The sequence below is a fragment of the Pangasianodon hypophthalmus genome, chromosome 23 (assembly GCF_027358585.1).
Source record: "Pangasianodon hypophthalmus isolate fPanHyp1 chromosome 23, fPanHyp1.pri, whole genome shotgun sequence".
In the NCBI taxonomy this organism is placed as follows: Eukaryota; Metazoa; Chordata; class Actinopteri; order Siluriformes; family Pangasiidae; genus Pangasianodon; species Pangasianodon hypophthalmus.
In genome coordinates this window covers 1,563,203-1,590,000 of record NC_069732.1, presented here as the reverse complement: position 1 = coordinate 1,590,000, position 26,798 = coordinate 1,563,203, and the positions used below count along the sequence as shown (strand labels likewise).

Below are 26,798 nucleotides of genomic sequence, written 5' to 3'. Positions count from 1 at the left end.
ATGTAATGTAAAAGTTTTTCCTTAGTGCCTCGTCCCACAGTGCAACAATGAACAGAACAACAAACAGAACAACAAACAAACATACACACACATAATACAAACAGAATATAATAATAAAATCTAGTAGACTATATGATAAAGAAAGTTTAGCAGCCTTTAGAGGAATGTAATGTAGAATATGAAGATACATAAATAGAATATGTTTAAAAACAAACAAACAAACAAACAAACAAACAGATATACAGAGCTGTAGTGTGCAAAAAAATTCTCATAGCACAACTGTTTCTGTATAAAACTGATAATAATACATTATAACTGATCTAATAATAATAATAATAATAATAATAATAATAATAATACATTATAACTGATCTTTTAGATTTAAAAATAAAAAAGTGAATATACAGAGCTGTACAGTGTATAGAGTTATTATGTAGTGTGCAAAAAAAAAAAAAATTCATAGTGCAAACTGTTTCTGTTTGTGTGTGAGGTAGAAGTATTATTATATTATATTGTATTAGCATCATATAAGATAATATAATTATTATTATTATTATATTTAAACATTCAATGCATTTATTTCTTTATCAACATAATAATACACCTTGTTGATTATTATCAAGCATCAAGCGCCATCTAAACCATTCGATCGCTGCGTCAGTGTAAAAGGCAGCGAACAGAAAAGAATCAGGGCAACAATAACAAATAGATTATTACCAATTATAAGTGATTATAAATCTGTTATTATTGATCAGTTATAATGTATTATTATCAAAAAACAAAAAAAAAAAGACAGAGAACTGGTGTGTAAAAAATAATTCAGATTTTTAAACTGATTTGCCATTAAAATATTCAAAGCTGGTCACATATCAACTAGAGGATGCAAACGTGGATAAAAATAGTCACATATCATTTCATTCCTTGATCATTTGATTCATTTGATTCCTTGAACACTTGCTTATGCTTCTTCTTGATGTAACTGAGCTCCTTTCTTTTCTCCAAACACCTCCTGACTGCTCCACCGTTATCTGCTGGCTCGGTATCAGTGACGTCACCTTCGCTGAGATCTTTCAGGCGTGTGTATTCTTACTTGAGGCTTTTGGTGGATTTATTTTTGAAATGTTGCTGATTCCTCTGTCGCAGGTGTTGAGAAAGAAACCCAGTGCAGAATTATTTAGTGGAATTTATTCAACAAGGTTTCCGTGAGCTTAAAATGAGCAGGTAGTTTTAAATCAAGGTCAAGGTCAAGTTTATTTCTATAGCACCTTAAAAGCAACGAGTGCTGACCAAAGTGCTGCACAGCCAAAACACCAGAAATATCAACTAACGAAAGCATTAAAACATCAAATCAAATTTAAAATCATTAAATAATACAATAAGTAATGCAAAACATCACCAAACAGTGTTTTCAAGTTAAGCAAAAGCCTGAGAAAAAAGATGATTTTAAAAAGTTGTAAGAGATGATTTAAAAGAAGATAATGTAGGGGATGATCAGGACCCAGAACTGCAAAGGCCCTGTTCCCTTTAGATTTTAAACCAGATTGTGGGACAATCAATAAGTTCTGAGAAGATGATCTAAGCGTTCTCACAGGAGAATAGAAATGGAGAAGATCTGAAATGTAAATAGGGGCAATTCCAGCGTAAAGTGCGTTACAGTAATCCAGCCTGGTTGAAATGAATGCATGAATAACAACCTCTAAATCATTAAAACTGAGAAAACCTTTCAGCTTGCGAAGCCTCTTAAGCTGCAAAAAACTGGCTCTGACTACAGAGTTAATTTGTTTGTCAAATTTTAATTCAGGATCAAAAATAAATGCTGTAAATGAATCTTTAGCATCAATAATCGCAGTAAAGTCATTTAGCTTTAATGTGTTTGGATATCACCGAGTGCTCAGTAAATGTTATTAACAAGTCTTTAGGGATTGTGATCACTTTTTTCCAGTTAGAAGAATATATAGCTGTGCAAGAAAGTGCTTTTGTTTATTACACCAGCTGATATTCAAATCGGATGATGATTTAATAGTGTGACCTTCACATTCCGTGGTGTTCCAGAGCTGCAGGAGTGTAGAAGAACATCTCGCTTTAGTGCAAACAGAGATTTCATCCATGTTATAATGTTATGCCCATCGATAGTGAAGTTTCTCACCACTGGGAAAGAGAAATCTTTACTCCTGATGGCATGCAGGTGCTTGAAAAGACCATCAGCCTTCGGATCTCCTCTTGGTTTCTCCTGCGGTAGAAAATATTCCCTTCTGAACACAAATAAAAGTTAAACACACAGAGATACAGTTGAGTCCAGTGTAATATGATTAAGTTAGAAGAAATCCTCCAAAAATTCACTGCACAAGGCTAGTGTTCTGTGATTGATTACAGGTAATCAAAGAACTTCAAGCTTATTTTTCAAATAAAGATAAAATTAACATGAATTATAATAAGTGATTACATGATTAACAGGAAAGGAAATACATATATGGTGAAAATCTAAAACTACGAGGACTGTGAGAACTGCTGGAGAGAAGCTGAGGGTCACAAGCCGATTCTATTCCTCATACATAACAAGACATGACCATGACCGGAGCTTCACGTCCCGCAGGCGTCTTAAATCAGTCCCGATGGAGTAGACCTTCTCTAAAGGCCTTAAATCCGGCCTTCAAGGACATCTTCCTGCTTTCTCACACAACAAGCCTAAAAGACAAGAAGCAGATACACTAGACTTCTGATTACGCACATGACTATGGAGTATAACGAAAGATTAACTAACGATAATAAAGAAATAACTAATAGATAAATAATTAACTCATTAGTAAGTGTATTAAGGAAATTAAAGCGTTTTCTCCAATACTCCACACTCCAGTGTAAAGCTGATTACATCTCTTACAGGAAAGAGAATAAACACTTCCTGTGATAATGCATGAAACTGATCCTTTATAGCCGGTGATTTTAGTGGCTGTGTTAATAAATTAATAACTAATAGTCAGTAAACAGTTGTTTATTACAGAGATCATTGAATTCACTCCTTATAGACACGGGTTTGGTGGTTTGGTCTCGTCTGGAGGAGATGAGTAGAGGTGGAGCTTCCTGAAAAAAGAGACGCAGCTTTATATTTAGGATCCTTCAGTATTTATAAGTATAATGTTTTAAAGTGTTTTTATTAATGGCCTGATAAGTGAGGACCAAAGGAATTGTCTGGGGTGAGATATAAGAGTTCTCTGATTAGGAATGACCTCTAATTCAGTATATATGTGTGTATATATATACACAGTACTGTGCAAAAGTCTTGGCACCCTATTTTTTTGAGTACAAACTTTGTTATAGATGTTTATTTTCTGACTTCTACATTATTGATTCAGTACAAAAACATTTTAGATTCCAAACATTAGTTTTCCAGCACAAAATGAAATGTTACAGAAAAATGTTTGTATGTCAGTAAAGAAAGCAGCAGATTCCATAAGAGACACTTTTCAGATAAAAACATAATGAAGGCTGCTGGGTTTCGCTGCAGAAATAAGAAGCGAGTCGACAGTCAAAGTCTCCAGAAGAACTGTGGCTGCTTCTGCAAGATGCTCAGTAACACTTCCAGCTCATTTCCTTATAGAACTGCACACACTGCACCTCAGATACTGCTTTATTTATTTAAAGTGAAGGATCGTCACATTAAATACTGACTTTATTTCATTTATTACTGTTTACTGCTCTTTATAGGATTTTTTTAAATGTAGAAACATTTAAAGGCTTTTTTTTTTTTTGAAAGGGTTTAAAATGATAGGAAAGGAAATAATTTTAAATAGTTAAAATGCTGTTAATGTAATACAGAACGTTTTCAGTTTAACAATTCTGTCATTCATGTTTATGCAAAATAACACTTAGTGTTCATGATGTAACTGGACCTGAAAACATCCAGCTACTATATACTCAGCTACATGGTGTACCACGTAAGAGTATGATTGTAGATACAAATCTTATTTTCCTCCACAGGCCAAAATATCAGAGCTGTGGAAGAAAACAACTCCGATTTTTGTCACTACTCAGTTATTTTCATGTTATTAAAGATAACTGCGCACGTGTAATATGAGTCTTGTTAATCCCAGAGAGGGTCCTGAATGCGGTTTGTCACCCTGACGTGGTTGAGCCATGATGGAAGACCCGATAAAGGCATTTTTGCTCTACAGCATTTCTTTGCATGTGCCTAAGACTATATATATATATATATATATATGCCTCACACCTCCAGGGTTGGGGGTTCGATTCCCGTCTCCACCCTGTGTGTGCAGAACTTGTATGTTCTCCCCATGCTTCAGGGGTTTCCTCCAGGTACTCCGGTTTCCTCCTCCAGTCCAAAGACATGCACAGTAGGCTGATTGGCATTTCTAGATTGTCCGTAGTGTGTGAATGTGTGTGTGTGTGTGTGTGTGTGTGTGATTGTGCCCTGTGATGGGTTCGCACCCCGGTCCAGGGCGTCCCCCGGCTTGTACCCGGAGTTTCCTGGGATAGACTCCAGACTCCCAGCCACCCTGTGTAGGATAAACGGAACAAAAAATGGATGGATGGATGGATGGATAGATACTGTATATATCTAAAGATTTATCTAAATCTAGGGAGTCACTGGAGTGTACTTCATAAAGAACTATATATGTATATATGTATATAATATAAACTGGAGTGTAAATGACACATTAAACCTAAATTCATGGATATTTATGATATTTCTGTGTTATTAACACGCTATAGAGAGAAAATGCAGCCACCTCTTCCACACAGTACGTCGGTTAAAAAATAAAAAGAATCAGCCAATCACAGCGCAGGGTACAGTCTGTATCCGAGGCAGACGAGCCGAACGGACCAATCAGAGCGACTTTTGCTTTGTAGTCAGGCAGACATAAGACCAGTCGTCCAATCACAAAATAATGCGCAGGGATTTTTTTGCTGTTTATTTGACTCAGGTACTTCTTTTTTTCGTTTTAATAAATAAACCGTGCCATTATTTTGCGTTTTGATGAACAGCATATATGGTGTAAAAGTAACGGCGCGTGCTGGTTGCGAAATTGGTTTAGTTTCTTGCTGGAAAAGCTGAGTTTAATGTATGGTTATTTAGCTAACGTTAGCTAGCATTGACTAGCCGAGGTGTCGGTGGTTAGCTTAGATGAAATTATTAGCAGACTAGCTAACAGCATCAAGCTAGCAATATTACGATGTTATATGATTGAATCTTATAAAGTGTATCGAAGTAAATCAACCAGTAAATCAACCATATGATGACAGGAAGACGGTTAGCTAGCTGGCTAACACGCTAACTAGCTAGCCGCTAGTTATCCATCCGGCTAAACTTAGCTAGCTATCCGAATTAGCCACGTCGTTAGCTAACGGAAACGAAGTTATAACACTGTAATTATGTGCTGTTTTACTCCAAACAAACAAGCTGAGCCACAATGTGTGTGTGTGTGTGTGTGTGTGTTGTGAATTTATTTTCTTTGCTACTTTTTCTTTAACAGAGAGATTAATTTTTTTGTGGATGAGATTTTAATTCTTAGAAATGTGTGTTATTGTTGTTGTTGTGTAATAACTAATAAGTATAGACATTTACAGTGTGTGTATTAATTAATGTGTTGTGTATTAATATTGTGTTTCTCTTATGAAGTGTTTTGTGGCACTGTGTGTGTGTGTGTGTGTGTTTTTATGAATGGGTGTAAATGTTCCTCTACAGTAAATTATCTCCTTTTTTTTTTTTTTCTGCACATCTGCACCATTTCCAGTTTTACATCAAAAGCAAAATCAACAAAAGAAGTTGCCGGATGACGTCATGCGCTAATTTGCATACTTCTGATTGAACCGTCACGATCATTTGCATATCAAAGACGTTAGAATGGAATAGTATATCATAGTTTTATCAGAATTAAAAAGTAAGTAAACGCTTTAGGGAACGCCGTTATAGAAAAGTAATCAACGACGCCGTGGTGCGATGAAGCGGAGTCACTGTTACCATCTTGAACGTTGATTAATTTCCTACAACAGCACGTCCACGAGTGCTTTATTCTTCTGACACCACAGTGATTTGCCAACGATTACAATTTTAATTCATTAAAGTATGAAACAGCGTATTTTTTATCCATTTACAGTTACATTTAATGTTGTGGAACGTCTGCGGAAAAGTTAGTTCCTATTCTCGCTTACGTTATAGCAGCTATAAACAGCCTTTCCTTCACCAGCATCTGTTTTTTTTTTCTCATGACAGCTTGTCACGTTAGCAAGAAACCGCAAAGAAGCGTAAACTCCTCTTAAATCTTAAAGTTACAGCTTTACCGCTGACTGTTACAAAGCGCTGACACTGGAGACTCCTTCCATAAATGTTACATAAACCTCTATTTACAGAAATCTTCACCATATCGATGATTTTCTTCCGTAGTATGACGAGCTGTTGCTATAGAAACGATAATGTATTAGAACGAGCACGTTAATATAAACCTGCACTACTGTCAGAGCTGCTGTTATAGAAAATTAATCAACACTTTCTGACCAATCAGATTTGAGAATTGATCAGCGCTGTGGTGTAATTTATCGCTGCATTTAACGCCATGTTTTTGGAATGATCGTAATTACGGAGTTGTTCACGTCCTCGGACTCGGAATGATGCGTAATCAATAGACAAAACCACAATACAACAAGTAACGGTCTGTGCTAGCTACATTAACATTTTCAGATTAATCTTGCATTATTAAGGCATTAATAATAGTAAAATATACGAATTATTAAACAGAAATATTACAAGATAACTACTTAACTACGTTTACTGCTGAACCCGCCGCCATTTTGAGTGTTTCGGTACGAAGTCGGAGCTCTCAGTTAAAAATTCCTAGTTTACAAGTTGTAGTTACGAGTTCTACGAGGACGTGAACGCTTTTTACAAGCCAGATCTCGTAATTACGTTAAAATGCCGTGAACGCAGCTTATGTCTAATAGAACAAGGAAGTCTTTCAGAACGACATACCGGCTATTTACGCATTTACAAAATACGATAATTTCTGAAAGGGTTTAAAATGATAGGAAAGGAAATGATTTTAAATAGTTAAAATGCTGTTATAAGGAACGTTTTCAGTTTAACAATTCTGTCATTCATGTTTACGCAAAATGACACTGGACCTGAAAACATCCAGCTACTATATACTCAGCTACATGGTGTACCACGTAAGACTATAGCGCATGATATGAACATAGATACGAATCTTATTTTCCTCCACAGGCCAAAATATCAGAGCTGTGGAAGAAAACACCTCCGATTTGTGTCACTACTCAGTTATTATCATGTTATTAAAGATAACTGCGCACGTGTAATATGAGTCTTGTTAATCCCAGAGAGGGTCCTGAATGCGGTTTGTCACCCTGACGTGGTTGAGCCATGATGGAAGACCCGATAAAAGCAGAAGGCTCGTCTGCAGAGGGCGACGCCAAACCCGGCATGCTCCAGAAGCTCAAGCTGAACATCTCGTAAGATTTCACCTGTTACACGTAACTACAGTAACACATCAGTGATCAGCGTTTTTTATATATATATATATATATATAGTTGTATGCAAAGGTTTGGGCAGCCACTGCAGCAAAAGGTTTAAAAAAATCTCTGATGTTTGAAGAGTTGTTAATGTTAATGCACAGTTACAATATATCTGATGAACTTAAAATACCTGAAGAAAAAAATATTAATTATGTGCAAAAGTTTGGACACCCTTCAAGTTTTAAAGTATTAACTTGTTAGCTGCTAATAGCCTCATTAGGACTCACTGGCGTGATTAGTCATTAGGAGTAACAATTCCAGAGCAGTCATTAGGAGTAACAATTCCAGAGCAGTCATTAGGAGTAACAATTCCAGAGCAGACATTAGAAGTAACAATTCCAGAGCAGTCGTTAGGAGTAACAATTCCAGAGCAGATATTAGGAATAACAATTCCAGAGCAGTCGTTAGGAATAACAATTCCAGAGCAGTCGTTAGGAGTAACAATTCCAGAGCAGACATTAGAAGTAACAATTCCAGAGCAGTCATTAGGAATAACAATTCCAGAGCAGTCATTAGGAATAACAATTCCAGAGCAGACAGTCATTAGGAATAACAATTCCAGAGCAGACATTAGAAGTAACAATTCCAGAGCAGTCATTAGGAATAACAATTCCAGAGCAGACATTAGAAGTAACAATTCCAGAGCAGACATTAGAAATAACAATTCCAGAGCAGTCATTAGGAATAACAATTCCAGAGCAGACATTAGAAGTAACAATTCCAGAGCAGACATTAGAAGTAACAATTCCAGAGCAGACATTAGAAATAACAATTCCAGAGCAGTCATTAGGAATAACAATTCCAGAGCAGACATTAGAAGTAACAATTCCAGAGCAGACATTAGAAGTAACAATTCCAGAGCAGTCATTAGAAGTAACTAGTGACCAGAGCAGTTATTAGGAATAACAATTCCAGAACAGTTGTTAGGAATAACAATTCCAGAGCAGTTGTTAGGAATAACAATTCCAGAACAGACAGACATTAGGAGTAACAATTCCAAAGCAGTCATTAGGAATAACAATTCCAGAGCAGTTGTTAGGAATAACAATTCCAGAGCAGTTGTTAGGAATAACAATTCCAGAACAGACAGACATTAGGAGTAACAATTCCAAGGCAGTCGTTAGGAATAACAATTCCAGAGCAGTTGTTAGGAATAACAATTCCAGAACAGACAGACATTAGGAGTAACAATTCCAAGGCAGTCGTTAGGAATAACAATTCCAGAGCAGACAGTCATTAGGAGTAACAATTCCAAAGCACTCATTAGGAATAACAATTCCAGAGCAGTTGTTAGGAGTAACAATTCCAGAGCACTCATTAGGAATAACAATTCCAAAGCACTCATTAGGAATAACAATTCCAGAGCAGTTGTTAGGAGTAACAATTCCAGAGCACTCATTAGGAATAACAATTCCAGAGCATTCATTAGAAATAACAATTCCAGAGCACTCATTAGGAATAACAATTCCAGAGCAGTCGTTAGGAATAACAATTCCAGAGCGTAATAAATTCTCTGACTCTTCAAACCTCAACAATCACCAATGGGCTCCTCTAATCAGCTGAATGAGGATCTGAAAATGAGGCTAATTGACCCCAACAAAGCAGAGGAAGACTATAAACAGACATCAAAGTGATTCCAGCTCACGATTTTCACTGTCCAAAATGTCTTTAAGAAATCAAGGAAAGATCTGGTAGACCAAGAACACTCTGACGCACTGTTCTGCTGTGCTGCATTGTTTGCACTAACATGATCTGCATGGAAGAGTCATCAGAAGGAAGCCTTACTGGCAAAGTCATGATGTACGTAAAACAATATGAAGATAAACCAGAGGCATTTTGGAAACAAGTGCTGTGAAGTAAAAATGTACTCTTTGGCCACAAAAGATATTTTTGGAGAAAAACAAAAGGAGCAGCTTTTGAAGAAAGGAACCTCGCCAGCTGTTAAGCACAGGGGTGGATCTCTTGTGCGTTGGGGTACAAGTGGCACAAGAAACATTGCGCAGTAGATGGAGATGGAAATTCAGGAAGGAAATGTGACACAATCAGTCAAACAACTGAAACTGAAAAGAGGTTGGCGTCTACAACAGGACAGCGATCCAAAACATACCTCAAAATCCACCATGAGCTAATTCAAGAAAGGGAAGCTGAAGCTTTAGGAACGACCTTCACACTCCGCTGGCGTGAACATCGTTCAGATATGTCGGTAGATCTTAAACACGCTTGGCCCAGGAATATCTCAGAACTACAAATGTTCTGCAAGGAAGAGCGGAAGAACATTTATTAAACACGAATTTAAAAACTCCTGGGTGATACTACGTACCATAATTGCTATTTTATTTATTTATTTTTCTAATTTTTATGTTCATCAGATATAAAGAAACCTTCTATTAACATCTAGAACCTCTTTTCACTTAACAAAATATGTAATTTGGTGAGTTCTGCCCAAACTGTACAGTACTGTACAAACACCAGAGACCACCATTTTGTTTTTGTTGTGGCCATTCCGTAATTATCATTAATTATCACTAATTATCAAACGATGGGAAAATGTAGCGTACGTTTATTCCATTTTCAGTCAAAAAGTCATGCAGTATTTATTTATGCAGGCCAGTATTTAAGTTATATATTAAAAAATTAAATATTTAGCTAAAGACTTTCTTTTAAATACATTTTCCCATCATTATTGTTCATTGTTGTTATTGTTCGTAAATGATACAAACAGTAAAAATAGTATGAAATCTGTATGTTTTTTAAAGTGATCATGAATCCAACACATTTTTATACATAAAAACAAATATATAAGTAAATATTATATGTGTTCGGACACTTTTTTTTTTGTTTAATATGTATATATCCACTTCAAATTTACATATCGGTGTAAATTTATCAGATAGCGGTGGTTCTGTCTCCTGACTTTATAAACCTGGACAACAAAGTAGCTATTCGTAAGCATAAACAAAGATGTGGATATATGTACACTGGAAAAAAGTGTCTGTATACGTATTTTCCCGTCACTCTATAATCAGATATTTTGTAATCAGATATCGGTGGTTGGTTGCTATGGTTGAAAATCAAAAAAAAAAAAGAAATCACCTGCTTTTCCTCGGCCTGTGTGCTTCACCGCATCATAAGATACCTGTGTTTATACTGGACATGGAGGGTTTGATTACATGCCACCTGGAATATAGCATAGCAACCACCTAGCAACCACTTAGCAACCACCTGGGATAACATATCATCTGCCTATAAATCAGCTGGAACACCATAGCAACCACCTAACAACCGCCTAGCAACAACCTGCAATAGCATAGCATCTGCCTAGCAACAACCTGGGATTAACATATCATCTGCCTAGAAATCAGCTGGAACACCATAGCAACCACCTAGCAACAACCTGGGATTAACATATTATCTGCCTAGAAATCAGCTGGAACACCATAGCAACTGCCTAGCAACAACCTGGGAAATCATATCATCTGCCTAGAAATCAGCTGGAACACCATAGCAACTGCCTAGCAACAACCTGGGAAATCATATCATCTGCCTAGAAATCAGCTGAAACACCGTAGCAACCACCTAGCAACAACCCGGGATTAACATATCATCTGCCTAGAAATCAGATGGAACACCATAGCACCCACCTAGCAACCCCCTAGCAACAACCTGGGATTAACATATCATCTGCCTAGAAATCAGATGGAACATCATAGCAACCGCCTAGCAACAACCTGGGATTAACATATCATCTGCCTAGAAATCAGCTGGAACACCATAGCAACCGCCTAGCAACCACCTGGGAAATCATATCATCTGCCTAGAAATCAGCTGGAACACCATAGCAACCGCCTAGCAACCACCTAGCAACATCTATCTCATAAGATTTCACCTGTTACTTGTAACAAGAAGTACACGTCAGTTTCCCATAATGCTGTTCACCGAATGTCAGACTTCCTTAAAGTGACAGTTTTTTTTTTAAATGAATAGAAATGCATAATCAGAGATCACTGTTTGGTTTCTCTTTTGGAAAAAAAAACTTTCCCGCCTCTGTGGGGTTCAACCAATCATAAGAGATCTGTGTTTAAAGTGGAAATTGAGTGTTTAATTAAATTCTTTAAAAAATTATTACTAATCAAACTAATACATTCCTCTAACATGCCAGCAAAGACCTAGCAACCACCTGAGATACCATAGCAACCACCTAGCAACATCCTAGAACCTCACTGGATAAAATAAAAACCACCTAGCAACACCATAGCAACCGTCTAATCACACCACAGCAACGGGTTTATTTTTAGTTGTATTTTTAGACATAAAAACAAAGATACAAATTAATGAATAATTAATTATTTAAATTATTTCCACGGATTTCTTGTCAGTGTATAGAAGTGTTTGATAAAGAAACAAATAATAATAATAGTAATAATAATAATAATAATAAATACTCAAGTATAAAATTAGAAAACAATATATGGAGTGTTTAATAAATAAATAAATAAATAAATAAATAAATAAAATAAACTCAAACATGAAATTAGAAAATAGTATATGGAGTGTTTAATAAAGAAACAAATAATAATAATAATAATAATAATAAACACTCAAGCATGAAATTATAAAACAATATATGGAGTGTTTCATTAATAAATAAATAAAATAAAATAAACTCAAGCATGAAATTATAAAACAGTATATGGAGTGTTTAATAAATAAATAAATAAATAAATAAATAAAAAATAAACTCAAGCATGAGATTAGAAAACAATATATGGAGTGTTTAATTAATTAATAATTTATATGGTGTGATTTATGGTATATTCTGCTGTCATTTGTTAATAACTTGACTCATTGCAGTGAAGTGTGCTGTAACTGTTCTGAATCAGTTTAATTAATAATTAAAAAAGAGAAAGATGTAAAAGACGCTTATGATAATTATAAACTTTAGGTGGTGTAGCCCCGCCCCCGAGCTCCTGGCTGCCGGGAGGCTTTTGTTTGTAGACGCGCTGGGTTTCGTTCTCCGTCTAAATTCTCTTTATTTTCGTTAAAACGAGTTTTCACTCGTAGCTGAACCGAAGCTGAAAGAAAAGCTCGATGCACAAGAAGCTGAAGCAAACCGGAAGAGTAACTCGCCCGGCTGAAAGCTCTGCAGAGTTCGAGTTTCAGCAAGATGGCGAGGTGGAGAGATGCGAAGAAGATGCTGTGGGCAAAATCATCGACAGGGTTCGGAAACTTCACGAGCCACTTGATGAGATCTCCAGCAAGATGGACCTGGTGGTCCGTGGAGTTGGCGACGGAAAGCAGCGCGTGTCGGAGCTCGAGGAGCGCAGCAGGGTCACGGACGCGCGCGTCGCCGAGCTCGAGGACGCGCTGGAGAGAACGCTGGACCGCCTGGAAGACCTGGAGCGCGGAAGGCTATTTTCCAAGGATATTCGGATAGTTGGGCTGAAAGAAGGCACGGAAGGTCCGGACCCGGTAACGTTTTTTGAGACTTGGGTGCCGGATGTACTCGGGATGCACGTGAGAAACAACCGGATAGAGCTGCAGCGCGCGCGTCGCACGGGACCCCAGAAACGCGCGGACGGAGAGCCGAGAGCGGTTCTGGTGCGGTTTCACAACTACAGGGACAAGCGTGTGGTTCTGGAGGCTGCCAGAGACAAAGACGCGGTCCGAGTGATGGGGAGAAAAGTCTCCTTCCGGGATTTCTCGCTCTCTGTGCAGAAGAGACGCGCTGAAACCGGGGACGCGCGGAAGCAGCTGCGCAAGGCTGGCTTTAAACACTCGTGTATGTACCCTGCTCAGATTAATGTACTGAACCCCCCCGGAGGAGCGGGTGTGTATTTACACCCCGTTAAAGTGGAGGTTCCTCTCGACTCTGACACACAACATCATCATCATCAACAACATCATCAACAACATCATCAACAACAACATCAGCAGCAGCAGGAGGAGGAACCCGGAACAGAGGAGTGAGTAGCTGAGGTTCTCTCACTCACAGGCATCTCTGTTCCACTCACTGCTGCTCTAGCCTACAGTTACCCCCATAACTACAACCCCACTGCTGTAGTACCTCCGGCAAGTTACCAGGGGGTTGCTAAGTGCTTGCTATACTATCCCACTCAGTTACTAAGGGTTGCTAGGTGGTTTCTATGATATCTCATTAGGTTACTATGTAGTTGCTATGGTATCTGAGGCAGTTGCTAGGTGGTTGCTGTGGTATCTATGGTATCTCAGGCAGTTACTAGGTGGTTGCTATGGTATCTCAGTCTCTCACAGGTACTGTGTGGTTTATATCCTATCCCAGGTATTTACTAGGTGGTTGCTATGGTATCTGGGGCAGTGATTAGGTGGTTTCTGTGGTACCTCAGGAGGTTACTATGTGATTGCTGTGATATCTGAAGCAGTTGATAGGTGGTGGTTGTGGTATCTCAGTCACTTACTAAATGGTTGCTATGATATCTCAGGTAGTTACTAAGGGGTTACTAGGTGGTTGCTATGGTATCTCTTACAGTTACGATGTGGTTTATATCCTATCCCAGGTATTTACTAGGTGGTTGCTATGGTATCTCGGGCACTTACCAAATGGTTGATATGATATCTCAGCTAGTAACTAAGAGGTTACTAGGTGTGTTGCTATGGTATCTGAGGAAGTTATTAGGTGGTTACTAGGTGGTTACTGTGGTATCTTATGCATTTACTAGGTGGTTATTAGGTGGTTGCTGTGGTATCTGAGGCAGTTACTAGGCGGTTGCTGTGTTATCTGAGGTGGTTACTAGGTAGTTGCTGTGTCATCTGAGGCAGTTACTAGGTGGTTATTAGGTGGTTGCTGTGGTATCTGAGGCAGTTATTAGGTGGTTATTAGGTGGTTACTGTGGTATCTGAAGCATTTACTAGGTGGTTACTAGGTGGTTGCTGTGTTATCTGAGGTGGTTACTAGGTAGTTGCTGTGTTATCTGAGGCAGTTACTAGGCGGTTGCTGTGTTATCTGAGGCAGTTACTAGGCGGTTGCTGTGTTATCTGAGGCAGTTACTAGGTGGTTGCTGTGTTATCTGAGGCAGTTACTAGGCGGTTGCTGTGTCATCTGAGGTGGTTATTAGGTGGTTGCTGTGGTATCTGAGGCAGTTACTAGGCGGTTGCTGTGTTATCTGAGGCAGTTACTAGGCGGTTGCTGTGTTATCTGAGGCAGTTACTAGGCGGTTGCTGTGTTATCTGAGGCAGTTACTAGGCGGTTGCTGTGTTATCTGAGGTGGTTACTAGGTAGTTGCTGTGTCATCTGAGGTGGTTATTAGGTGGTTGCTGTGGTATCTGAGGCAGTTACTAGGCGGTTGCTGTGTTATCTGAGGTGGTTACTAGGTAGTTGCTATGGTATGTATTACTCTTTGTGAGTAAGTCTACTTAAGTTACTATTTTTGAGCCTGGTCTTTTTCTCACCAGTGAAATGAGCACTGCAGCTCTCTCAGTAATCCTCACACACACACACACACACACACACACACACACACACACACATCCACACACCACTCACAAACACACACACACACACACACCACTCACATTAATACATGGAGATTAAACGCTGATGTTAGCAGCACTGCTGTACAGGAGCACTGTTCTCTACCTGACATCAGCGTTAAAGACCTTTTCACAGGGGAGTGTGTAAGATATGTGACGAGCTGCGAGTCGACGGCTGTAACGCATCTCAAACACACACTCGCGGGTTACACGTTATGATCTAGGAATAGAAGATCCAATGTTCTTTATTAAAACAACAGAATTTAAAAAGTCTCTAAAAAAAGGTTTATGTAGCGCTGTAGACACAGTAACACACGAACTGTTCGAGCTGTGTGGATGTTAGAAAGGAAAGGTGTGGCTCGGTGGTTTGAGGTGTGATATCTGTAGGGTTCGTCTCAAGAGTATCATCCTTACTCTCTTTCTAAATCTATCTATTTATTTATTTGTTTGTTTATTTGTTTATTCTTCATCGTCATCATCACTGTATCAGGCGGTTACTAGGCGGCTGTTAGGTGGTTGCTATAGTATCTCAGGCAATTGCTATGTGGTTGCAGTGGCATTTCAGGGAGTAACTAGTTACTATGGTATCTGACGTAGTTACTAGAGGGTTATTAGGTGGTTGCTATGGTACCTGAGGCAGTTACTAAGGGATTACTAGGTGGTGGCTATAGTTTCTGACAGTTACTCAGAGGTTGCTTGCAGGTTGCTATGTCATCTGAGGCAGTTACTAAGTGGTAGATATGGTATCTGAGATAGTTAGTAGGTGGTTACTGTGGTAGCTTAGGCAGTTAGTAGGTGGTTGCTATGGCATCTGAGTCAGTTACTAGGTGGTTACATAGTCGTTGCTAGGTGGATGCTGTGGTATCTCAGGCCATTACTAGGTGGTTGCTATAGTATCTCAGGCAGTTGCTATGTGGCTTCTTTTTATACCAGGTAATTACTATGGGGTTGCTAGGTGGTTGCTATGGTATCTCAGGTATTTACTAGGGAATTACCAGGTGGTTGCTATAGTGTCTGATGCAATTACTAGAGGGTTACTAGGAGGGTGCTATGATAACTGAGACAGTTGCTAGGTGGTTGCAATCGTATCTGAGGAAGTTACTAGGAGGTTACAAGGTGGTATCTATGGTATCTGAGGTGGTTACTAGGTGGTTGGTATGGTATGGTTTCTGAGGTGGTTACTAGGTGGTTGGTATGGTATGGTATCTGAGGTGGTTACTAGGTGGTTGGTGTGGTATCTGAGGCCATTACTAGGTGGTTGCTATAGTATCTCAGGCAGTTGCTATGTGACTTCCTTTTATACCAGGTAATTACTATGGGGTTGCTAGGTGGTTGCTATGGTATCTCAGGTATTTACTAGGGAATTACTAGGTGGTTGCTATAGTGTCTGATGCAGTTACTAGGGGGTTACTAGCTGGTTGCTATGATAACTGAGACAGTTGCTATGTGGTTGCTGTCATATCTGAAGAAGTTACTAGGAGGTTACTAGGTGGTATCTGAGATGGTAGCTGTGGTATCTGAGGTGGTTACTAGGTGGTTGGTATGGTATGGTATCTGAGGTGGTTACTAGGTGGTTGGTGTGGTATCTGAGGCCATTACTAGGTGGTTGCTATAGTATCTCAGGCAGTTGCTATGTGGCTTCCTTTTATACCAGGTAATTACTATGGGGTTGCTAGGTGGTTGCTATGGTATCTCAGGTATTTACTAGGGAATTACTAGGTGGTTGCTATAGTGTCCGATGCAGTTACTAGGGGGTTACTAGGTGGTTGCTATGATAACTGAGACAGTTGCTATGTGGTTGCTATCGTATCTGAAGAAGTTACTAGGAGGTTACTAGGTGGTATCTGAGATGGTAGCTGTGGTATCTGAGGTGGTTACTAGGTGGTTGCTATGGGATGTGTTGCTCTTTTTGAGTATGTTTTTGTTACTATTTGTGATCCCTGGTCTTTCTGCCAGTAATCCTCACACACATACACACACACACACACACACACACACACACACTATTATTACATGGAGAGTAAAATGCTGATGTGAGTAAAATGCTGATGTTAGCTGCTGTACAGAAGCACTGTTCCCTACCTGAGCGTGTAAACAGGGGTGTGTGTGATCACTGTAACATCTCACACACACTCACAGGTTACACATTATGTTCTAGGAATAGCAGATCCAGGTTTCTAAGTAAACATTCTTTCATAGAACAGCAGAATTAAAAAATATATGTTTAAAAAATAAACAGAAAAATAAAAACAGAAAGGAACGGAGTTCTGCTTCAGTGGTGTGATATCTGATATCTGCAGAGAAACATCGGGTTTATCTCGAGGGTAAACGTGACCCTTTTAACAAACCTTAGGAGCGGCTTCCAGCGTCCTTAGAGATTAACAAGTTTATTGGTGGATATCTTAGGTGGTTGCTATGGTATCTCAGACAGTTGCTAAGGGGTTGCTAGGGGGTTGCTAGTCACTAATTACTAATAACCATATCCTACATTACAAACAGAAAATACTGTCATGCTTTCTTCTAATTTTTTTTTATCTTCTTTTGTAGTATTTGTAGTTTCATTTTATAAAATGATTTTTTTTTTTTAAATATATATGTATATGCTGAATGGCCACTTTATTAGGAACACCATCAGCAGCGCATCCTGAAGGTGCTCTACTGGAGTCAGATCTGGTGACTGAGGAACCACTGAAGTACACTGAACTCATGTTCATGCTTTCTGACATGCTGGAAGTAGCCGTTATAAACAATTTGTAACTTGTGGCCATAAAGGGAAGCACATGTTCAGCAACCATACTCAGATACGCATACAATTCAAGCTTGATACCAAGAAAACATTCCCCACACCGTTACACCACCACCACCAGGCTGAACTGCTGACACAAAGAAGGGTGCGTCCATGGATATCTGGGTTTGACGCCAAATTCTGACCCTTTTCTGATCTACAGCAGAAATTGAGATTCATTAGACCGGGCGAGGTTTTTTCTTATCTTTAACAGTACAGTTAGAGTGAGTTCTGAGATGCCTTTCTGCTCACCGTGGTTGTAAAGAGTGGTTATTTGAGTTACAGTAGCCTTCCTGCTCAGCGAGTTTTTTAAAAAAATCACATTTACATCTTGTTTTTTCTTTTAAACTTTGCTGGATTTTTAACAGACACTCAAGTTTGATATTATATGAATATTGTTTGACACAGTTTTTTTTTTTCTTCACAGTAAGACCGTGCAGAGTAAAGTGGATACAATTTTGGTAAGTATCTGATCAGAGTAACTGACAGCTGAGTAAATGATCCCAATCCACTCGTTTTTTATTTTCTAACATTTCGCCGCTCTGTGCAACGTCTTTCCTCAGAGAGATGTGCAGCAGTTTACAGACAACGACAAACTCTACCTGTATTTACAGCTTCCCTCAGGTCCGAGTGCAGGAGAGAAGAGGTACGACCGAGCGTTATGTTCCTGTTAGGGAAGTGTGATGATTATATATTAGTATAAAGAAAGTGTTGTTTGATGAGAGATTCTTGGGTGAGAGAGAAACTCAAACTGTTCTCACAAATGAGAAATGATGGTGTGTGTATTTGATAGCAGTGACTCAAACTCGGTGAACACGGCCGACCAGCTTCACACCTGCAACTGGATTCGCAGTCACCTGGAGGAACATGCCGACACCTGCCTGCCTAAACAAGATGTTTACGAGACGTACCGGTGAGAAATCAGTTCCTGTTCTCACTTACGTTATAGCAGCTATAATCAGCCGTTCCCTCAATAGCGTCTCTTTTATTTCTCTCTCTTGAAATTAATAATAATAATAAGAAATGCAGCTTGTCATGTTACAGAGAAATCCCAAAAAACGTAAACTTGCAGCTGCACTACTGTCAGATCTGCTGTATTAGGAAATTAATCAACACATTCCGACCAATCAGGATCTAGTATTTTAAATATCTATCTAAATTTAATCGTGATACATGAGATGCATGAAACAGGGTAAATGGTGTCACAATGCTGAGGCAGACGCAAAGATTATTCAAGGTAGCATGTTATAGAAAATCACACATTCTCTGTCAAATCAATAAGATAAAAAAATAACAGAAATACAGTACTGTGCAAAAGTCTTGGCACCCCTTTTTAAAATAATTCTTTTAGTACAAACTTTGTTATAGATGTTTATTTTCTGACTTCTACATTATTGATTCAGTACAAAAACATTTTAGATTCCAAACATTAGTTTTTCAGCACAAAATGAAACGTTCCAGAAAAATGTTTGTATGTCAGTAAAGAAAGCAGCAGATTCCATAAGAGACACTTTTCAGATAAAAACATAATGAAGGCTGCTGGGTTTCGCTGCAGAAATAAGAAGCGAGTCGACAGTCAAAGTCTCCAGAAGAACTGTGGCTGCTTCTGCAAGATGCTCAGTAACACTTCCAGCTCATTTCCTTATAAAACTGCACACACTGCACCTCAGATACTGCTTTATTTATTTAAAGTGAAGGATCGTCACATTAAATACTGACTTTATTTCATTTATTACTGTTTACTGCTCTTTATAGGATTTTTTTAATGTAGAAACATCTCTCTTTGCATGTGCCTAAGACTTTTGCACAGTAATGTACAGAACATGGAGTCTTTACAGCTAGGGTTGGGAAACACTGCGGGACATACGCAGTTACTTACACCGTGTTGTGATGTCCACTCTGCAGGAAGCACTGTGAAAACCTGCAGCAGAGGCCTCTGAGTGCGGCGAACTTCGGCAAGATCATCAGAGACATCTTCCCCAACATCAAGGCTCGCAGACTGGGAGGCAGGGGGCAGTCCAAATATCCTTTACATCAACCTGTCGCTCTCACACACTGCTGTAAATTCACTTCTATACTGATGCTCTAAAAGCATCATTACATTACCTGTCTTCTGGGTGTGTTTCATCATTGTTCCTTGACCACGTTGGCGTTACGTACTGCTACAGCGGGATCCGCAGGAAGACGGTGTTAAATATGCCGTTATTACCCAACCTGGACCTCAAGAATGACCCGGTACGAAACTCTGCTCACGCTCACGCTTTTACTCACTAACCCTGTGTACTCGTTTCAGCTGTTTACGTGACTCTGTTCCCCTGCAGTCCGAGCTGACCGAGCTGGTGCAAACGTACAAACAGGAAGTGACGGAAGCGGCGTGCGAGCTGATCTGTGACTGGGCTCAGAAGATCCTCAAGCGCTCGTTCGACACGGTGGTGGAAATCGCACGCTTCTTAGTGCAGGAGCATATCGTAAACCCGCGCTGCAGCCAGGCCGAGCTCGTCACCTCCGCCTCGCTCGCCGGTACAAACAGAGTTACAGTCTCGCTTTCTCATTTCGTCTAACAACGAACCTGGAAGTAACAGTGACTGAAACATGTGGTGTCGTGTTCTCTTACCAGGAGGCCCTGCGAAACCACACAAAGTGATTAAAAAGAACCCAACAACGTCCAGAGGGAGTACAGCGGAGGAGGAAAGCGCTGGCCAAGACGCTAAGGTATTATATATCGATTATATATACTTTATCCCACAGGCTGGTGAGGATGGTGAGGGGAGCGACATGAGGATGTTTATATCTGCTGTAACGTAAGTGACAACAGGAACTCACTGGCCAATAAATGTAACTATAAATGCATTAAAAAGTATGAAATTGTTTGTTTTAATTGCGGGCAAATTGCTGTGATATAAGAGGAATGAAATTGTGTGCACACACACACACACACACACACACACACACACACGCACAGTGTTTATTACTTATATTGTTCAATAGAATCAAAATGATCAGAATGTCACACGGTTATTTATTCAGCGTGTGATATTCTCATTGGATTTTTTTATTTTTTTTTTTTTTTTACAGAAGGATGAAAGCGAGCAGGCTGCGTCTGTGAAACATCTTCCTAACGACAAATCAGCTAAAGCTCCCGAGGTTTTGCGTTACGGAGGCCGCGAGATGCAGGTGGAAGCTCTGGTCAAAAAACTTCCTCAGCTCCGCCCTCGTGGCTCGATTCCTGAAAAACCTCTCCTCTCTGTTCATGCCCCCGCGCCTGCCTTCACGCCGAACGATTCCAGCGGCGTCCAAGTGACTCTGCCCATCACCGTGGCAACGCTCTCGCCTCAGCAACGCGGCTCCGCCCTCCCTCTCATGATCCTGCCTCCTTCGGTGACCGTTTCAACAGCGCCGGCGGTGACGACGGCATCTAAACGGGCGTCCGATTCGTCTGCCGTGGCCGCGGGCCCGCCTCTGAAACGCAAACGGGGCCGACCCAGGAAGCAGAGACCAGAAGAAATGGCGGCGGCTCAGAACCTCAGTCCGAATCAGAACCTAAACCTGAATCCGAATCAGAATCTGAATCTGAATCCAGTGGTGCCGAACAGAGGGGTGATCCAGAAAGCGCTGTCGTCCTCCTCCTCCTCTTCCTCCTCGTCCTCGCAGGTGACGGAGACGGTGCTGCCGTGTAAAGCTGAGGAACCCGAGTCACGGCCCGTCGTGCTCCTGCAGGAACCGGGCCGGGCCATGGTGATCCAGCGAGCCCCCGTGTCACGGGAAAACCGTCCCGTTAACCAGGTGCAGGTGACTCAGAGCGCCGCCGCGCATCTCCCTCCTCCTACTGTACACGAGGACAGGGGCGTAGTGGAGATCACGCTCACTCCCATCAACCCCTTGATCCCTGCAGACGACTCGGTTTGCAGCGTGGCCGAGACGAGCCCGGGGGAGGGGGAGGTCCCTTAGCCGTCTGTCCCGCGCGTGTGTGTGTGTGTGTCTCGTCAGTGACTTTCGTAGCTAAGATGTCAGATTGTTCAGTTCAGATTGCAGTCGTGTCTCCGTATCTTCGGGTGTGTTTTTACTTCCTCTGTTCCCTAATAATCTAATGAGGTCAGTGATGAACTGCAGTCGATTAACGATAACACGCAGCAGTACAAGGAGCCAAAAGCGAACTGCACAGACGCAGTTTCAGAGGTGCCAAAATTTACAGTGTAGCCACGGCATTTACTTGTTTTTTTAATCTGTTACTATGGCGATATGTGTTACTCCTGACAGCTATGCTTTTTCTTTCTTTTTTTTTTTTTCCAACTCAAAGCAAACATGAATAAAAAGCTAACTCACCGAAGGGGAAAGGACGCCTGGAGGTGAAAAACACGTGAGCTTGTGATAGCAGTTACCTTCGCTTCACGCTGATTTTATCTAGGCTAGGTTTGTTATTGTTTCACAGTGAGTCATGGTTAGTCACGGTGTGTTAACTCATCGCTGACTTTTTCAAAATACCAATAAATACCAATTTCCGCCTTTTTTTTTGGCTCAACTCGCCGCTTTTCCTCGCAGCCGCTCCCACTGATAAATATTCAGACGTGATTATTGTTTAAGTATCTCTGGGATTTTAGTACAACTCTATCGTATGCGCACACACACGTGGAAAGATTGCGGTGTATTTTGTCTTCTATAAACTGAGCAGTAGAAGGTAATATACGTACATCTCGTCGGAACTGACGTCTCGTCCCTTTTCTCTTTTCTGTCGAAAACCAAAACGTTTAAAACGCAAAAAGATGAGCTTTAAAAGGGCGAGTCAGAGAGAAGTGATGCTTCTGGGGGTTTTAGAGAAGTTACCGAGTTTCCAGCACAGGTACACACTACAGGCATATCGTGATCATGTGACCTACTCATGATCAGGTGGCCACGCCTCCTACAACAAGCACTTATAATAAATAAATAAAACAAAGAATTTATATTAAAATGAGGTGTGTGTGTAGTACACATGGAGTTCTTAGTGAACATGGTGAAGACACGCCTAAATCTCTGTGATTTATATACACACGATTTATCCAGAGTATGGGTGGGCGGGGCTATGGGCGGGGTCATGGGCGGGGCTGTGGGCGGTCTGGTGAGCGCAGGGCAGAAGGTGCTGTTTATCGTTTACGCTGCTAGCATTGAGCCGCATCATCACTTTTATGAAAACGTAGTTTTTTCTCTCTGACTGCTGGGATTTTCACGTTAGCAACGTTGGCACCTCTGACGTTTAAAGATGACAAACGACAAATCAGCAAATCCGTCCGAGACGCTAAACAACTCCACAAAGCTGACTGAGGAGACGACAGCGCGCTAAAGTGGTGGCCATATGCTTCCATTATCTGTTAGCTACATTAGCGTCATAGCTTCAGCTTTCATACAGACACCAAACACCTCTCAGATGATCGACTGTGTTTATGACGGAGGGGCGTGTTTTTTATTACGGGCCGAACTGTAGCTTTAACGCACTTTTATTACAGAGTGGTCCAGACTGGAGAGGAGGACGCTGGGCCACAGAACCATGACCGCGCTCTGTGCGTGTGTGTGTGTGTGTGTGTGTGTGTGTGTGTGTGTGTGTGTTGTGGTGACCCGGGTAATGATTGAGTGTGTGTGTGTAAGTCGTGTAGGTGATGTCCAGTGCTATTACGGGTTTGTAAATTGAGGGCATTTACAGCGCCTCTGTCTCTCCATCTAACTTTAAACTGCAGCGACAAAGATTTATAGAACACACACACGCACACACACACACACACACACACACACACACACACACGATATAAAGTTACTGAGACCCTTTTTATTTGATTATTTTACAGGAGTGAGAGATGTGATGGGATTTTAACACTTCGTGTGTAAATAGTTTTGCTGTGAAACTCAGTTGCAGTGAACATCAGCGTGTGGTACGTCTGCTCTCTCCTCTGCTTCTGTTTCTCCCTAAACACGACCACTTCAGGTTAGGGACACTTCAGAAGCGCAGACGCGTTTCGACTCCGGAGTACGCTGCTACGAGTTATCACTCAAAAATACGCCCAGAGAGGGAGAGGGAGAGAGAGAGAGAGAGAGAGAGAGAGAGCAGTCTTCAGCTTTCCCCAACAATAAAAGCGACAGACGAGTCGTTCTGCAAGTGAATCTGAAATGATTGACGGTTGTGAACTCTTTGATATTGATATGAAGTGACCCTCCTCCCCTGGAAGCCCCGCCCCCTTTCCTCACATTAGTAATATTTCGTCTGCTGTTCTTGTCTCACCTCGATCCGGGTTTACGGTCCTCCCCGGACGCTTCAGGAACCCTGTCTGTGCCAAAAGAAGATTGCAGTGATGTAGTGAAAGGCAGCTATGCTAACTGTTTAACTGTTCAACAAACTGGTGTAAGATTCTTATTAAATTATTCTAATCAGGATGTGTAGCAGTACCTTCATTCAGTACATGCCTTCACAATCAACACTGTGTTAACATCATCATTAAAAAACTATTTCAAACATGGCTTTCGTACAGTCGCCATAATTACCCCGAACTCTTCCTGTTTTTATTTAATTTAACTTTTTAACAAAACCAGCCAAGCACAGTGAAGTGATCAGAGACAGCTTATTATTATTATTATTATTATTATTATTACTATTATTATTATTATTGATCTCACTCACAGATGTCCACCTGAAGGTTCATTTTTCACACTTTTAAAAACACAAGCTGTTAAGAAATATAATAAATCTAATAAATATAATTAATATAACACACTGTTCAAGATCTCACTCTTATTCGTTAAAAGATCGAGGCTTTAAATCTCGCAGTAGATTCTCACGTCTCTAACTGTTTTGGGCTACAGTATTTAACCCTCGATTTAACCCTCTATTTAACAACATTTTTTTGAGGAAAAAAAAAAGTATATGATTTATTGCTATAAAAAGTGTGACCTGTATTTTGCACCATATAAAATACAGTATATATTATTTAACAATAGAGAGTGTGAGACGATTAGTTTCTATATTTTGGCTTGGAAATTTCAGTTCAGTTATTTTTCAGTTTTGATTTTTATTTTAGCTGCTGCTGTGTTGTAGAAGTTGTTTGTTTATTTGTTTGTTTGTTTAGAGCATTACACTTACATTCTACCCTACTGCAACAAAATGTATTTAATTATAAAGCAGATTCTGATGCTCAGTAATTCTGACTTACTTATTAAATCTGTTTAATTATATACATTAGGATTTCCAATTACATTAAATAAAAATAAAAAAGTATATACATTTTTATGTGAAGTAAATCATGTGAAGAACCCTTTGCTGATCCTCCCAGGGTTATAAGTGCACCAATCCATTATTATTATTATTATTATTATTATTATTATTGTATATTATATATTGCCATATTCTTGTATATGATTAGTCAAATTTAAAATAAAAACAATGCACTTATTTACATAAGGAGAACGTTACAGAATAATTAACTGGGACAAAACCATCCCAGAATTTTGTTCCTCAAATGTGAATTTTTAATATTTTTTAATAAGGCTTGATGAACAGAACTGTGGCCCCGACTGTAACGTTAAAAAAAAAAAAAAAACGCAACATATTGCAGTGTAAAATCAGGTAATGATGATAAACACGAGCCCCAGCGTGTGATCTCACAGATGATGTTTTTTGGTACTGAATGCAGGAGATTTTTCTTTTTTGTTATTATTGTAAATATGGAATTTCCCACAAAGTCACTACATTATTAAAGAACTTTATAGATGTTCAGCGTGACTCTGAAATCATCAAAATAATATTTTTATCACCAGCGTCCTGCATCCGCTTTCCTTCCTTTGAGCTTCCGTTAAAAATGAAAGAATCGAGTCGGAGATCTGAAGTCGTGCGTTTTGGTGTGAAACGTCACGGAAAGTTCAACATGGAAGTATTTTTGTGTGAAAATAAACACAAACGCTGCACACTGATGACGTCATAACGCACAGAACGTTTACTGACTGTGAACTTAATGAAACTGTAAATAAAGCTGTGCCAGTAATCACGTCTACACAGCGATCAGGCTGTTCCAGTCGCTCAGAACGTCACTCGCTGTACTTTAAAACAGTTAGAAATGAATATTTGTGCTCTTAATGACATTTCCAGAACCTCACACTGTGTTCTCCTTTCAGTTTTATTTAAATTACAAATTCTAAAGATCAGGACTAACTTTATTTCCTTCTTCATTTATTTTAACTCCCTTTAATTAATTAATTATATATAAAAAAATCAAACACCAACCTCCATCTTTCTCAGTTTCTCTTCATACATTAAAACTACTTTTATGGACAAAATCTTACAAATCTTCCTGATGTGAACAAACACGGGTGATGTGGCTGGATTTAGTTGGATGAATACGAAGACGAGGTACAAATGTTAACCCCGCCCCCAACTCCACCCGTACCATAGTCTGACCATTAACTCCACCTTCAACTCCACCACTAACACTTCATATACTCACCTATAGTCATCCTAACTCCACCCTGGTCAAACCCAATCCCGCCCCACAGTCTGATCCCAAACCCTGCCTGATCCCACACCACCCTCTCCACCTCCACCCTCTAACCCCACCCACAACCCTGCCTGATCCCACACCGCCGTCTCCAGCTCCACCCTCTAACCCCACCCACAACCCTGCCTGATCCCACACCGCCGTCTCCAGCTCCACCCTCTAACCCCACCCACAACCATAACACACTATCATGTGTTACGCTGCTCCTGCCACATCAGCGTAACACACTCGGAGGAGAGTGTGTTAGTGTCGCTGTGATTGACAGGAGAGAGAGAGTAAGCCCCTCCCTCCCCGAAAGCACGGCCACGGATAGCTGTGACATCATCGGGATTCGATCTTCGTGATTGTAGGGTGAACGATTTTCTGTTGCGCCACTTGGGACCCCTGCACCCTTACACTTTAATAAGAGTCGTTACACTTTTGAAATAAATGAGTTAATTAGAAAAAAAAGTTT

At 40.1% G+C, this 26,798-nt stretch overlaps 1 protein-coding gene across 6 annotated transcripts; it reads left to right on the top strand.

Moving 5' to 3' along the window:
* The first annotated feature begins 4,844 nt into the window (after positions 1 to 4,844).
* Positions 4,845 to 26,205, top strand: rfx5 (regulatory factor X, 5). 6 transcript variants are annotated; one of them, XM_034298423.2, is made up of 10 exons: positions 4,845 to 4,940; positions 7,348 to 7,479; positions 18,262 to 18,295; positions 18,398 to 18,480; positions 18,631 to 18,747; positions 19,740 to 19,856; positions 19,991 to 20,069; positions 20,156 to 20,354; positions 20,452 to 20,546; positions 20,910 to 26,201. In XM_034298423.2, exons 2-10 carry the CDS (start codon positions 7,391 to 7,393, stop codon positions 21,780 to 21,782), a joined length of 1,686 nt encoding a protein of 561 aa, XP_034154314.2. In that variant the 5' UTR covers positions 4,845 to 4,940; positions 7,348 to 7,390; the 3' UTR covers positions 21,783 to 26,201. The 6 variants fall into 6 exon arrangements, with proteins under 6 accessions (XP_034154314.2, XP_034154312.2, XP_053084527.1 ...); XM_034298421.2 differs by having other exon boundaries at positions 4,846 to 4,940; positions 18,628 to 18,747; positions 20,910 to 26,200; XM_053228552.1 differs by lacking the exon at positions 4,845 to 4,940 and adding an exon at positions 5,200 to 5,897 and having other exon boundaries at positions 18,628 to 18,747; positions 20,910 to 26,200.
* Positions 26,206 to 26,798: the final 593 nt, after the last annotated feature.

Excerpts from the sequence above, each read along its gene's own strand:
- rfx5 (XM_053228550.1), top strand. The coding sequence starts at position 12,632 with ATGCACAAGAAGCTGAAGCAAACCGGAAGAGTAACTCGCCCGGCTGAA. Across the intron at positions 18,748-19,739 it reads GATGTTTACGAGACGTACCG|GAAGCACTGTGAAAACCTGC; the intron begins GTGAGAAATCAG and ends TCCACTCTGCAG. Across the intron at positions 20,070-20,155 it reads TGGACCTCAAGAATGACCCG|TCCGAGCTGACCGAGCTGGT; the intron begins GTACGAAACTCT and ends GTTCCCCTGCAG.